The sequence below is a fragment of the Penicillium pulvis genome (assembly GCF_028828015.1).
Source record: "Penicillium pulvis strain IBT 33274 chromosome Unknown contig_1_segment0_segment0, whole genome shotgun sequence".
NCBI lineage: Eukaryota > Fungi > Ascomycota > Eurotiomycetes > Eurotiales > Aspergillaceae > Penicillium > Penicillium pulvis.
In genome coordinates, this window is record NW_026643074.1 from 3,172,183 (window position 1) to 3,185,530 (window position 13,348).

Below are 13,348 nucleotides of genomic sequence, written 5' to 3' on the forward strand. Positions count from 1 at the left end.
CGATGTCGAAGGAGGCGGGAGCGTGCCGGAGGAAGGTTGCTGAAAGGCGGCCATTTTGGGCGTCACTTCCCGCCGAAAAAATCTATACTATATGAGTGCTATTTTATATTCCTTTTAGATCTCCTTCACTATCTTCTTACCTAACCCTTTTACTTCTTATACTAAGCTACCTAATATATTTAAGGTTTATCTATAATAGAATTATCTAATAGGAAAATCTTCTAGATTATTGATAGAAAAAATGATAATAAAGAAACTTATTCCGCTTAGGTAAAATTAAAGAGTAATTTAAAGAAAAACAAAGAAGAACCATAAAAAAGAACCACAAAAAACAATCACAACAGAATTACACCGCGTATGCAAAGGAAAGCTGAAGCTATCAGAAAAAGAGATATTCCTTGATGTGATCTTGAATGCCGTTGAGCTATTCGTTGCTCAGGCTTTCACCTTGGTTCCATGGTCCAGACGGCCGTCCTCGACCCTGAGTGCAGGGTTTCTGGAAAAAATACTCAAGATAGCAAGATAGGCATCCATGACAACTGCAGCATCGCTGGGGGCATATCGCTCGCTTTGGAGCTTGAGAATGATCAAGGGATCCTTGTTAGGATCGTCACTCATTTCGAGGGTAATATCATATGGAGATCCAGCCCGTGAAAGGTGAGACTCAACGATATTCGCTCGATCGATGCTTCCAGTTTCCGCTTGACCCTGCTTATAGTCGAAAACGGCTTGGAATAGCGGTGATTGAGAGTCTGGATCACTGGATGAAGGGTTTGACAGGCCTAAATGTTCGAGAATCGCGCCGTACGGGACAGCGCTGTGCAAAAGAGCCCCCCGCATTTCATCCTTGACGGCAATCAATGTTTCGGCAAATATGTCGTCTGGAGAGTATCTCAAACGCACAGGGAGAAAACTGGCGAAAAATCCCATTGTGGCTTGGTCTGTGAGAGTCGAACGATTAGTGTCGGCAACACCAATTGCAACATCCGTACTTGTTGTCAAACGAGCCAACAACACGTGGAAGGCAGCAAGATAGAAATGCATGGGTGTGGTCTTGTGCTTGCGACTCCGGTCCTTGATACGAACTGCGATCATCGGATTGACACGCGCGGTGGTCTCATGCTCTGACCAAGTTGGTGAGGCCGAGATTCGTTTACCCGGAACATCAAGCATAGGGAGCCTGACTGGCAGAGTCTCGAAAAGTGTCGACCAGTACGATAAGTCATTCTCTGCTGCCCCGGACCCAAGATCATTTCGCTGGCGAACTGCGAAGTCAGCATAGCTCGGCGGTGGATCTAACTGCACACCATTGTACAGCTGCCCGGCTTCCACAAAGAGATGCTCTGTAGTCCAGCCATCGCCAACAAGACGATGGTAGGCAAATACAAGGAGATGATCGGTAGATGACCAAGAGTAATTGACCAGTTTCAGAGTCGTTCCTTCGAACAAGTTGTATTCGTAGCTTTCAAGGTCTTTGCAGCATCTTTCGGCCGCTGCTCTGTCCGCCACCTTGATTGTCTCAAATCCCACTGCCGGGGACTTCATCACACTTTGTAACAACCGAGACTCGTCGGCCGGATCTGTAATGAAACTTGTTCGAAAGGCGTCATGGCGCTGTAGTGCTTGATTGAATGCCCAACCCAAGCGATTGAGGTCGAGTGTGCCCTGCATGAACATAGCGATCGTGGAGTTGAAGGTCGAGGGGTCTAGGCCAAGTTGTTGTTGTTTCCAACAGTACTCTTGGGCTATGGAAAGCGGAACAATGCGCTCCACGCCCTCGAACTTTTGATCGGATGTTGATGAAAAGAGCGATATGGGCGTCGGGGCGTTCATATAGTCGCTTGGAAGACTCAAGTCCTCGCTGCCAGAGTTTGATGCTAGCCCCTTTGCCTCCACGTCGACTGCGACTGGCGCCTCGTCTTTTAGAATCTCATTAGCAGATCTGTCATAGGCCAACGGAATTGCTGCAGGCAGTATACGGGAGATGGACTCCTCCACGAGATCTGAGACCGAGGCGCCACCTAGAATCTTAAGAAGGGGTACATCGACACCTAAATTTTTCGAAAACCAAGTACCGATGGTGACAGCACTCAGTGAATCGACGCCTTGATCCACCAAAGGCGAATCCAAGTTGATATCATCTGAAGCTGCGACCTGCAGCGCCCCACGAATCTTGGCAGATACGCCCTCCAGAATGATAGCGCGAACCTCGTCCATGGTCTCCGCTTTGAGGAGGCGCTCTTGTACGGATCCCTTATCACTGGCAAGCTCGTGGCCTTTATTCCGGCCATCAGCAAGCTTATAATATGCCAACCGAGGATCGTCAAAGTATGGTATCTGGTCGCGGTCCGCTGGGTCGACGTAGGGCATGCCTGTGACTAGCTCTACTTGGTCGGCGCCGGGAGCCCGACCGGCAACAACAGCTTCGGCGAAAAGCGCATGAAGCTCCCATTCGTTAACTTCGTCGAACATAAACCTGACGACGTCATACTCCTCTTCTCGACCAGCCCGAGCGATAAAACCGACACCATAAACTGCGCCGATGTCGATGGTGGACCCGGCCATACCCCGAGACCTTCGCTGTTGAGCAAGCGCATGTGTGAAAGCATTGGCAGCGCTGTAAGCAGCCTGTCCAGGGTTTCCAGAGACCATGACGAAGGAAGAGAACATGACGAAGAAGTCGAGAGGACTTGAAGGGTCAGAGAGCCGTTCATTGAGCAGGCGAGCACCAGTGACCTTGGGCGCCAAAACCATCTCCATAAGTGAGAGATCCATGTTATTGAACATAACATCCTGAAGAACGAGAGGACCAAATGCCACGCCGGCGATTGGTGGCATGGATGCACGAATCGTGGCCAGGCCATTATCAACTGAGCCCTCATTTGAAACATCCCTATACCAAAAATTAGCGGCGTTCCGATAGCGATCTAGAGTATGCTTACATAGGCAGAACCATGATACTACCCCCTGCTGCAGCCATGTCTTCAATCCATTGTGGGTCAATCTTAGGCGATCGACTTGAAAGCACAATATGGCGTGCGCCCCCTTCAATCATGAATCGAGCGATGGATCGACCAAGATCACCCGATAGACCAACGAGAAGGTAAGTCTTGTCGTCAACAAAGAGACGACCAGTCTCAATAGAGCGGACTCGGGCTGTGATTTTCGGCTCGGCTTGCCACTGGATGATTGAATCGAACCTGTAAGCGCCTTCCACCGAGAGTAGGTGGCTAGGCGTAATAGTAGACTTCGTGTCTTCCAATTGCACCTCACCTAGCCTTTTTACAGCGGCTTGGAGCGCGACTAATGCATCGCGGCTGCAACTTTCTGAAAGTGGCGCTGCAGAGTCATGGATTAGACTGGCCAAAAAGGCGACATGACAGCTCGAAGCAAGATTGGCAGATAGGCGTTGGCCTAGTTCCCTAATATGTTCTGTGGTGGCTAGATTATAGAACACGGCGACATTGGCGGGAATCTTGTTCAGTAGCTGACGTTGCGTCTCTCGCGGATGTAGTTGAATCCATTGGGTGTTATGTCCATCGACCGGGGGGTGACACTCGCAATCACAACTTTTACCTTAGCGGCAACACCTTGACGGACAAGAGAGTCGATAAAATAATTCGGGGGGTCAAAGACGAGAACGGTCGTTCCAGGAGCTGCATCAGCAAGCAGGGTCTGAGCCACAAGATCCGCCAATAAAGCTGGCAGAACACACGCAGCATCGGCCTGCTGACTTTCTAGGCGAATGAGGTGATCGTTGGAGGCATCAATGAATGAGGCCTGGCTCTCGCTCAGGGTAACAACGGCTTCGCCTGACGCTGTAATATAACCTTGGATCAGATTGAAAATGCCGAGCTTGCCTACCCGCACGGCTTTTGCAAGCGAGTGTGTCACTTGAACCTTGACGGTATGGTCCGAAATACTATCAGGAACATGACGCTCCTCGAGGCATCTGAAGAAGTCGACACCTTCTTCATTGACTAGAGCCAACTGGTCCTGGTAGGGGTCAAAGCTAGCTGTGACAGGTCGGCGATTGGAGTTAAGCCGATTGTTTTTGTCCACGTCAGGCTTGAGTCGCGCAACAACCAGCTGGTCTTTGCGAAGGTAGAGTTCTGGTTCTTGGGTCCAAAGAATTCCATTCTCTTGCCAATTCGAGCCGTCCTCAAGGCGCTGAACGGTCTCGATCAAGACTTCAGATGTAAGGCTCTCGGCATAGTCGACATCCAAGACCTGCAATTGAACATTGAGATACTCCAAACGTAAAGTGCGGAGCAGACCTATAGTCATTCCTTGTTGTGGGTGGTTGACCCACGCACTTTCTGTCACCCATAGAACGTGACTTGCGCGGTCAAAAATGGCCTGGAGGGACTTAAATTGGTCATTGTCAAGCCCTGTGAAGGTCTCTTCATCAAGCTCGGAGAGAACGATGAAAGTTGATTTCGGCTCAATACCAGCGTCGATGACATCTCGGATGCGATTGACTGTCAGCAAACTTCGGTGAGGTACGGTAGATCTCAACTTTTCCGGCAATAAGGCCGTCCTAGAGGACGCTCCTCCGATAACTACTAGTGGGGGGTAGCTCTCCTTGATTGGAGCAGTCAACGGCGAGTCCAGGCTCTTGATGAGATCATTGACAGCATGAGAACTGAAAACCCCGTTCGGGAATATCGTGCTGTCAGGATCAAGGGTGCGGCTATCTATCCCAGAGAATCCGGTTCTCTTTAGCAGCTCGTCCCATTTTTCGTAAGTCACAAAAGGCTCATGAACACGACCCTCATCATGGCCAGCCCACCAATCCGCGAACAGGCCGAAAATGAATCCAATACGAGCATGTTCGCGATGCGTCACCTCGATGATAACAAGTTGGCCACCTGGTTTGAGTAGCTTTCTGACATTCGCTAGCGTCTCCTCAAGCTTGGGTGTAGCATGGAGTACATTGGAGGCGATGATCAAGTCGTAAGAGTTGGGTTTGTGACCTTGTTCAACAGGATCGCGTCGAATATCAAGTGGAAGGAACTCCATTTTGTCCGCATGTTTCGCAAATTCTTTGGCCGCTTGCTCGAAGAATGCGTTCGAGATATCCGTGAATGTATAGTTATTGAAAGAGACTTGCTCAGAGTCTAAGAAATGTCTTGAAGCTCCTCCGGTTCCAGCACCAATTTCGAGCACATCCATATTCTGGTAGCGATGGTTGATTTGTGCGCAAAGCTTCTGAAAATAATTATAGGAGTGGCCATAGCTAATGGTGCTCCCGTAGAACTCAGTCAATAGACCATCATGGTCCATAAGGTCGAAGGGGTTCCTGTTGTCTCGAATCACATCGATCATGTTCTCGCCGACTCTTTGAATAAGTCGGATGAAAGGATGGTAGAACCAATCTCGAATAATTCTCTCAATATCCTCAGGAGTGTCTGCCTCCCATGCGATGTCGTACCAGATGTTGTGCCCGGATTTCGTTTCGGCCATGATATATTCGCACCACCGGATTTGCTTTGTCTGGTGAAAAGCTGCTCTCTCGCTATCTTCAGTGGTCAAGCTATTAAGAAATAGCTTGATGTACCAGTAAGTGATGCGCTCGATCATTTCAGTAGCGGCTTTATCTTTCTCACTTGCGTGGTATCTAATATCATCTAGGACGGTGTCGGGGCTCAATTGGCTCCAGGTCCATTTTGCGAACATTTGGTGGTCATCAGCTGCAGATGGTGGCGAGAACGGCTTGAAACTAAGCCCTTCGATCTGAAGTATAGTTGCTTGAGTAGCAGGATCAAACACTTCGATATCGCCGGCAACACCGTTACCAGCTCCCGTAGTACTAGTAGAGACGAAGCTCACATCTCTACTCAAGGAATGGATTTGGCCAATGGCCCAGGGGTTGAGCACAATTCTGTCGATGCCGGTGGGAACGAGGAGGTTGCGCAGACGTTTATCGCCAGGGGAAGTATAAGCACCAATGAACGTCTGAAAAGCAACATCCAGACTAGCCGGATGCATCACTAGCTGTCGATTATTATCCTCAAGGCGGTGGAAGTCGATTGTGCCGCTGAAAAGCATTAGCATCGGACTTGAACGTAACTTATTTCATGTCAAGATAGACTAACCAAGCTTTGCTGTCACCACGTCTGAGGCTACTGACACCCCGGAATTGTTTGGTGTAGCCGTAGCCAATCTCATGCAACATGTTGTAAAACCGATCGACGCTGACCTTGCTCATGTGAGGCGGCTCGGTCTGAGCTACCGGTAATGCTTCCAAGCTTCCTTGGCCGAAAATAACGATGATTGTACCTGTAGCTGAGCTTGATAGGCCGGTTTCTTTGGCGAGACAAGAATTGATGACGAACGTGTAAGAAATTGACGTGTCGGTGACTTCACTAGTATTAATCATCAAACTCGAATTGAGCTCAATCAGACTGTTCTCGTCTTCAAACGTGACTGCCTTGTCGATAACCAGGTCAAGTACCTCAAGTAGCTGAACCTCGCGGTCACCCGCTTCATGAAGAGCGGCTTCCATAGCCATAACAACGTAACCGGCGCCTGGAAACACAGTTTGACCCTGCAAGGAATGGCCATCTAACCATTCAATGTCACGTTGGCGTATGTGATTCTGCCACAGAATCATGGAAGGAGTACTATGAGGCAGTACCTTTCCAAGCAGGAGATGGGGTGTCTGTGTCCGAAGGAATGCCTTCAGTTTGCGAGACTCTTTCTTGTGATTTCTGGAGTGATCCCAGGGGTAGCACGGAAGGTCTTTGGATAGACTCTTGGTTCCTTTGTCGATAGATAGCTCGTTGTACAGACGGTCTATATCAAGAACAGGTGTGCCAAAACGAGACCAGAGAAATCCAAGCCCCTCTGAAAAGGCCTCGAGGTCATTCTTTTTCCTTCGCATGAATCCTGTGTATGGCAAGCTGAATCCACTGCAATTTTCAATCGTCTTAAGTGTGGGATCCTTGAGAGCTGGATGGGCACCAACTTCCAGACAGACGTCGATTTGATTGTGGATGATTGCTTCCTCGACGGCGTCCTGAAACAGTACAGATAAGAGGAGATTATCCTTCCAGTATTCAGCCCGTAGGTCGTCTGGTTTCATGACTCGCCCTTCGAACACAGAGGAAATCCAGGTGACAGATGGCTCTGTGTCCAATTCCGATGCATCACAACCACAGGCCTTCAATGCTGCAATATAGGGCTCGGCACATGGGGCCATATGATGTGAATGGTAAGCTTTGTCGACCTTGAGGAGACGATTAAACCGGGATTCTTCGTTGAGGATCTCTTGAGCCTCGAGAATCGCGTCTTTATCGCCCGAGAATGTGACGCTTTCTGGGCCGTTACTGGCAGCCACCTTGAGCCTTCCCTCAAAGACCTCAAGAGCACATAACTCCTGCGCGTCATCGAAGGTGGATCCAGCTGCCATCATTGCACCCTCCACACCAGTCGGGGATTTCGCGAGCTGTGAGGTAAGGCCACGAAGGTAAGCAATCCGGATCGCTTGACGTGATGAGATAAATCCTGCTGCATATGCACAAGCTATTTCACCTGAACTATGCCCAACCACAACATTGAACTTGATACCCGCAGCGAAGAGAAGCTTCGTGAGCAGAATCTGGATTGCACAACACATAGGTTGCGAGAACGTCGCATCATGCACCATAGAGTCATTGCCTTCCAATTGTAGCTGATCAATGAGTTTCCATGTTGGCCTGAAAGCTGGTGGCAAAGTCTGTAGGGAATGATCGAGCTCTAAGACGATCTCGCGGGCTTTCGCAGACTTTGATAAGAGGGCCTTGCCCATAGCCGGCCATTGCGCACCCTGCCCAGTAAATATGCCAAGTACTTGTGGCATGATTCTGGCTTCTGACTTGATTGCAATGCTCTGCTTCCCTTGGATCAACGCTGCGTCATGGATAAGGGCATCGCGCACAGCTGCGATAGAGCCACTTGGAGTAGTATAGCGAAATGAATGATCGGACCTGTGTCTCAACAATGTCCAGACTAGATCGTGCATCGGTGTATCCGGGTGTGTTTTGAGGTAATCAGCTAAGTCTTCGACGGCGGTTTTGAGAGAGGAATCCGAATTCGCAGATAGCACGATCGGGGCCAGGCATGGCGTGGCTCCAGTCATGGTTGTATCTCGTAATGTCGGCGAAGATTCAACGATAATGTGGGCATTTGTGCCGCCGAATCCGAACGAATTGACGCTCACACGTCGTGGCTGGTCGTACTGCAATTTTGGCCACGACTGGTTCTCTGTCACGACATGAAGATCTCCATAAAAGGGGGCGACTCCGTCGCTGAGCCTTTTGAAAAGCATATTAGGCGGTATGACGCCATGCTGAATCGCCAACGAAGCTTTCATCAAGCCGGCTATACCAGCGGTGCCTTCAGTGTGGCCGATGATGGTCTTGATACTACCAACATACAAAGGCTCCTCGTCGGTGCCGCGTTCTCTTTCGCCAAAGAAAGCGGAGGCGATTGCCTGAGCTTCCTGTGGATCTCCAGCTGCAGTCCCGGTACCGTGAGCTTCGAAGTACTGTGGTCGGTCCTCGGGTTTGGTTAAGTCAAGTCCCGCACGCGAGTAGACCTCGCGAATAAGAGCTTCTTGTGCTGTATGACTGGGCATGGTAATGCCGGGAGTTCTGCCATCTTGGTTGATACCACTTTCTCGGATGATACACTCGATGCTATCACCGTCCTCGATTGCTTGACTGAGTCTTTTCAGAACGACAGCAGCGACGCCTTCGCCTTTGGCATACCCGTCAGCGCCTGCGTCCCACATCCGACACCGGCCTGTTGGCGAGAGCATATTGAGTTTACTTGTCACAATGAGCGAAAACGGGCCCAGTACCAAGTTTGCCCCTGCTGCAATTGCGACCTTGCTTGAGCCGGTTCGAAGTTGCTGGATTGCGTGGTGCACGGCAACTAACGATGAGCTGCAAGCCGTGTCGATTGTCATACTTGGCCCACGCCAATCAAAGAAATATGACACCCTGTTTGACAGGATAGATGCCGCTGTTCCGGTAGCAGCGTACATATTCATGGCATCAAGATCGTAGTTTTGATTGTCGAGGAAGTCGCGATGCATCATACCCACGTAAACAGCAGTCGATGAGCCACGGAGATCTTCCATCTTGAGGCCAGCCGTGGTAATACCGTCGTAAACAGTTTCGAGCATCAGACGGTGTTGAGGATCGATCGTGCTGACTTCGTTGGCGGGCAAGTTGAAAAACGATGCATCAAATTCATAGGGGTCCTGATCCAAAAGGTACGCGTATCTCGCATTTGTGCGGCCATGGTGGGTGCCGTCAGGGTGATAAAATGTATCGACATCGAATCTCGCCTTTGGTATTTTGCTCAACAAATCCCTTGGTTGTTTCAACAGCTCCCATAGCTTCGAAGGAGTGGAGGCAGATCCGGGAAATCGACAGCCACTCCCGATAACCGCAATGGGTTCGTTCGCTTGTGCGTTGACCGGGACCATAGCGCTGTAGCTAGGGGGGAATCGTATAGAAACTGATGCTACTTGAAACTTGATTAGAGACCCGGTCCTGGGTTAGATCATTGGGATAGACTGACTCGAAAGAGATAGGCAGGTTGCAACAGTAACGGACTGAGTAACGATTTGAGCGTATAACAAGGCAATATTTTTCGTGAAGAACTAATTACTAGCTTTTGAGACCAGGACAGGTCGATCTGATGCGGGAAATCGTGGTTAAAGAGTCCCGACTCCCAGCGCCGTTGATCCTGGCAACGAAGGAGTCTGAGGCTGTCAGCTGAAGGCTGTTGCTTTTGCTGTAGCGTTATCGTACCGGATTGACCGGCAGGATTCGTAAGATTCAGCATCTCCACGCGACTTCGGGGATTCGCAAGTATATCGGGTCCATCATGTTAAATGGTAACGGGCCGAGTTGAGCGCATGGCCAATGGCAATCCCTTGGTCAAGATCGAGTTCGACAGTTGGTGAGCCTGGATCCTGCATACCGCCTCCGAAACGATAGCTTCGTGTTTTGATATTTGGCGGGATATTGGCAGTGGAACCGGCTGAATCATAGTGTGGGGTGTGCGAGTATTACCAGGATACGAGAAAAAAATGCACATGTGGCATACCCCTGTAGCTAGTACCGGCAGAATGGTAGTCGGTGGTTGGAATGTAATGTGTGACGCCGATGCTAAGTTTGAGTGCTGATTGTGTTGGTTCCCGAAACTATGCTAGCGAAACTATGCTAGCGTGGCAAATCTAGGCCTGCCGCCTGCATTCACCGAAACGACCGACACTTCGGGTTTATCTATTCGCACTCTGCCGCCTGACACTAGTGTAAACTCAGAAATAGCAGCATTTGCGGGGACATGAGAACACCATTGAGGCCTCGATGTAAAGTGAGGGTCTCGCCACGAGGTGTCGTTCAGCCCCAGCTACCTGCATGATAAGTTAGTGTATTGTCCACATGTCGGTAGTTCGGAGCTGCCTTGTTGATCACCGAAGTGTAACTCACAGATTTTCACAAATCTAGCTCAAGGTGTAAACAAATATTCCCCATCAATGATGTCACCAATTTTTCATATCGCGTTACAGACTGCATCCTTTCAAGTCCTTATCAAATAATATTGCATTTCTCTGAGTCCCGAATGGAAAAGCTGGCTTACGCCAAGTCGGAGAGCATGAATGAAATTATATTTACGAATCCCCGCGCTCCAGGGAGGAGCTTGGCTGAGCTTGTGCCCTAAACTGGCCGCCTAAAAAATGAGAAGTCATTTATCCTACGAGTATTAATCGCAGATCGCGATCGCATTCGTGCCCCTTGTCTCTCTAGCCAGATAGATTGTGAATCGAGGTGTTACTATGTGAAGCAGAAGAAGTGATAATAACTCTATTATTACTTGAACAAGGGATTTCTAAGTGCTGCACTACGGGCAGTCAGATTGCGTTCTGGGAGCATTCAAGACCGATGGGTGCTTCCCGAACCGAACCACGCATTTCTCGCCCGAAAGCTTGCCCGACCGTACGAGGTCCAAACCAGCGTGGATTCCATTTAGCCCGCCTTCCAAAACACGTACGGGATGGTGCTGCAGTTTTCCTTCGTCGACCAATTTCTGTGCGATATTCCATAGTCTTTCGCCGTAAGCCCGGATCTCCTCGCTGGGAGGTCGTCCATAAGGGGCGGGCCACGTTGAACCGTCGCCAAAAATCGAAGGACCAAGCACCCAATCAGTCTTCACCGTCGCCCGGCTGGCGGCATGCTCTGCGAATGGGTCGAGGGATACATATCGACCGCCGGCACGGCCGATGGCGGCAAAACAGCACATCGTCGACTCAACCGTCGTAATGCAGTCCAGAGCGTAGCGAAGATTGTTTTTGGTATAAGATCTCTGAAAGCACAATCAAGTCAGCATCAATGAAGACGGTAACTGAGCAGTGGCTAGAGATCACGTTGCTCGTGCCACTCATCTCTTTTCTTCGGATGCGGCATAACTCACGATCTTGCTTGCGCAATCTGGGTCATGGTAGTCGAAAGATTCCTCGGCACCTAATTCCTTCATTCGTGCAGTGTTTTTTGGAGAGCATGTAACAACTGGAGTCAGATTGGCCCTATATTTATCGGATTTGTTGTTAGCATTATGGTAAAATTTGCGTGGTCAATTCGGGCGGCGCTTGGGCTCACAATCGGAGAAGCTGAATAGCAATGGTTGCAGTTGCCGTGCTACCGCCATAGACCAACACATAGGCTGACTTGTCCACCGGGGCATCTGGCAGAGGAAGTTGTAGAAGCTTGATACCGAGACCAGCGGTGCTGATTCCTGCGCCCAGCGTTGCACCGCCCTCAGTGCTCAATGATGCATGTAGTTTCAACCAGACCTTACCCGCGGAGATGTTGTATTCCGCAAATGAGCCTCGAAGAGGCGATTTTGCATTCATGGCATTCTGGGCTCCGCAGACTCTGTCGCCAATGTGAACGGACTCGACCTGGGGCCCAAGAGCAACAACAGTACCAGCGTAATCGGTTCCAAGAATGCCCCCAACTGTCACGAAATCGCCACGCATCTTCGTGTCGCTGGGGTTCACTGCCACTGCATCGGTGCGAATGAGGAATTCTCCGGTTTGCAGCTGAGGGAGCTCGATGTTATCCTGAATATGCACTTTGTCGCCAGTGCCTATTATTATAGCACGCTGAGACGGCGGATATTTGAAAGAATCCATGTCCGTTCTCGTAAGTATTCCAAGGTGACAGAAAAGGGGAGGTGGTGTGTCGTATAATGGTTCTTTCCTAGAGACGAGAAAATGTACCTTTAAAAATAATTGAGACCCTTAAGTCTGGTCTTGTGATATCATAAAAATGTACGCAATCTATCAGTCTATTGTCGCGTTTCATATCCGCTTCATTCAGCACATTGAACGTTAATTTTACAAACGCCTTTGGGGTTGATTCATGGCTTGAACATAATGTTACTTGGTAGTGTTCAAGTTATTGTAGACCGGGGGTAGCAAACCCCGACCTTTGGCCCCTGGGGCTTTCGGTATTTCCGGTTTTTGGTACTAGTGATGAGGGTAACGTAGTGCTGTGCCGTCAAAGGGCACGGGTCGATCCAGCATGGACAACTTCGGGAACAACACCAACCAACATAAGCGTAAGCTCTAGGGACCACCTGAAGGGGTAAGATCAGAGCGGTGTAGGCTTAGTATAAATCGAGCCAATTTATTATCTTTGAGTCACTTTTTTCGAAGCTACTGATACCATGCTCGGACCTTTACTCTCTAAGGTAGCAGAAAGCCAGCCTTTGAGGCGATTTATGCCATAGTTTACCTAGAGTAAATAGCCTTTCCACCGAAGTTACCCGTGCGACCGCGTCATACAAACATTTGAACTTACTACCCCTTTATGTGTATTTTCATTAATACATTGACAGATGCTGCTAGCTTTCCAAGGTTGCAATGAACCGGAGGAGGAAACGCCGACTTCTAACTCCTATTTGTGCAGTTTTGTTTATGTATCAAGATATGCTGCTAGTGTTATCATGCACCGGTTTCCGGAAGTAGCAAACGCCGACTTTCGGGGGTTTCGGTGTTTCCGGTGTTTTTGGTATTTGCCGGCGTTTCTGAACGACGCCCAGCTTACTACAAGTCAAGCCCTGGAGCCTGATATGGTATCATAAGATAACTGGTATTGAAGCTAAGAAGTCTTGTGGCTAACTGTATGTCGCTTACGCCATGTGGCAAATTCCCAGCAATGCTTGCAGTATTTCAGCTGATAGAGATATGTGTAACTACTAACTACGCTTTTTATAAACTGGTTCTTGGTCCTGCATAAAGATCGTCGCGTTTATAGAAACTTGAACATAGAGCAACAGGATATCA

General features: G+C 49.4%; 2 protein-coding genes across 2 annotated transcripts; both read right to left on the bottom strand.

Moving 5' to 3' along the window:
* Window positions 1–435: 435 nt before the first annotated feature.
* N7503_004145 (polyketide synthase) lies at window positions 436–9,478 on the bottom strand (the record flags this gene model as incomplete). Its single annotated transcript, XM_057063692.1, has 4 exons — window positions 436–2,893; window positions 2,943–3,181; window positions 3,493–6,040; window positions 6,099–9,478. The coding sequence occupies 4 exons, from the start codon at window positions 9,476–9,478 to the stop codon at window positions 436–438; spliced, it is 8,625 nt and encodes a 2,874-aa protein (XP_056924607.1).
* Window positions 9,479–10,902: 1,424 nt separating this feature from the next.
* N7503_004146 (zinc-binding alcohol dehydrogenase family protein) lies at window positions 10,903–12,193 on the bottom strand (the record flags this gene model as incomplete). The annotated part of the gene is made up of 3 exons (XM_057063693.1): window positions 10,903–11,364; window positions 11,473–11,584; window positions 11,658–12,193. The coding sequence occupies 3 exons, from the start codon at window positions 12,191–12,193 to the stop codon at window positions 10,903–10,905; spliced, it is 1,110 nt and encodes a 369-aa protein (XP_056924608.1).
* Window positions 12,194–13,348: the final 1,155 nt, after the last annotated feature.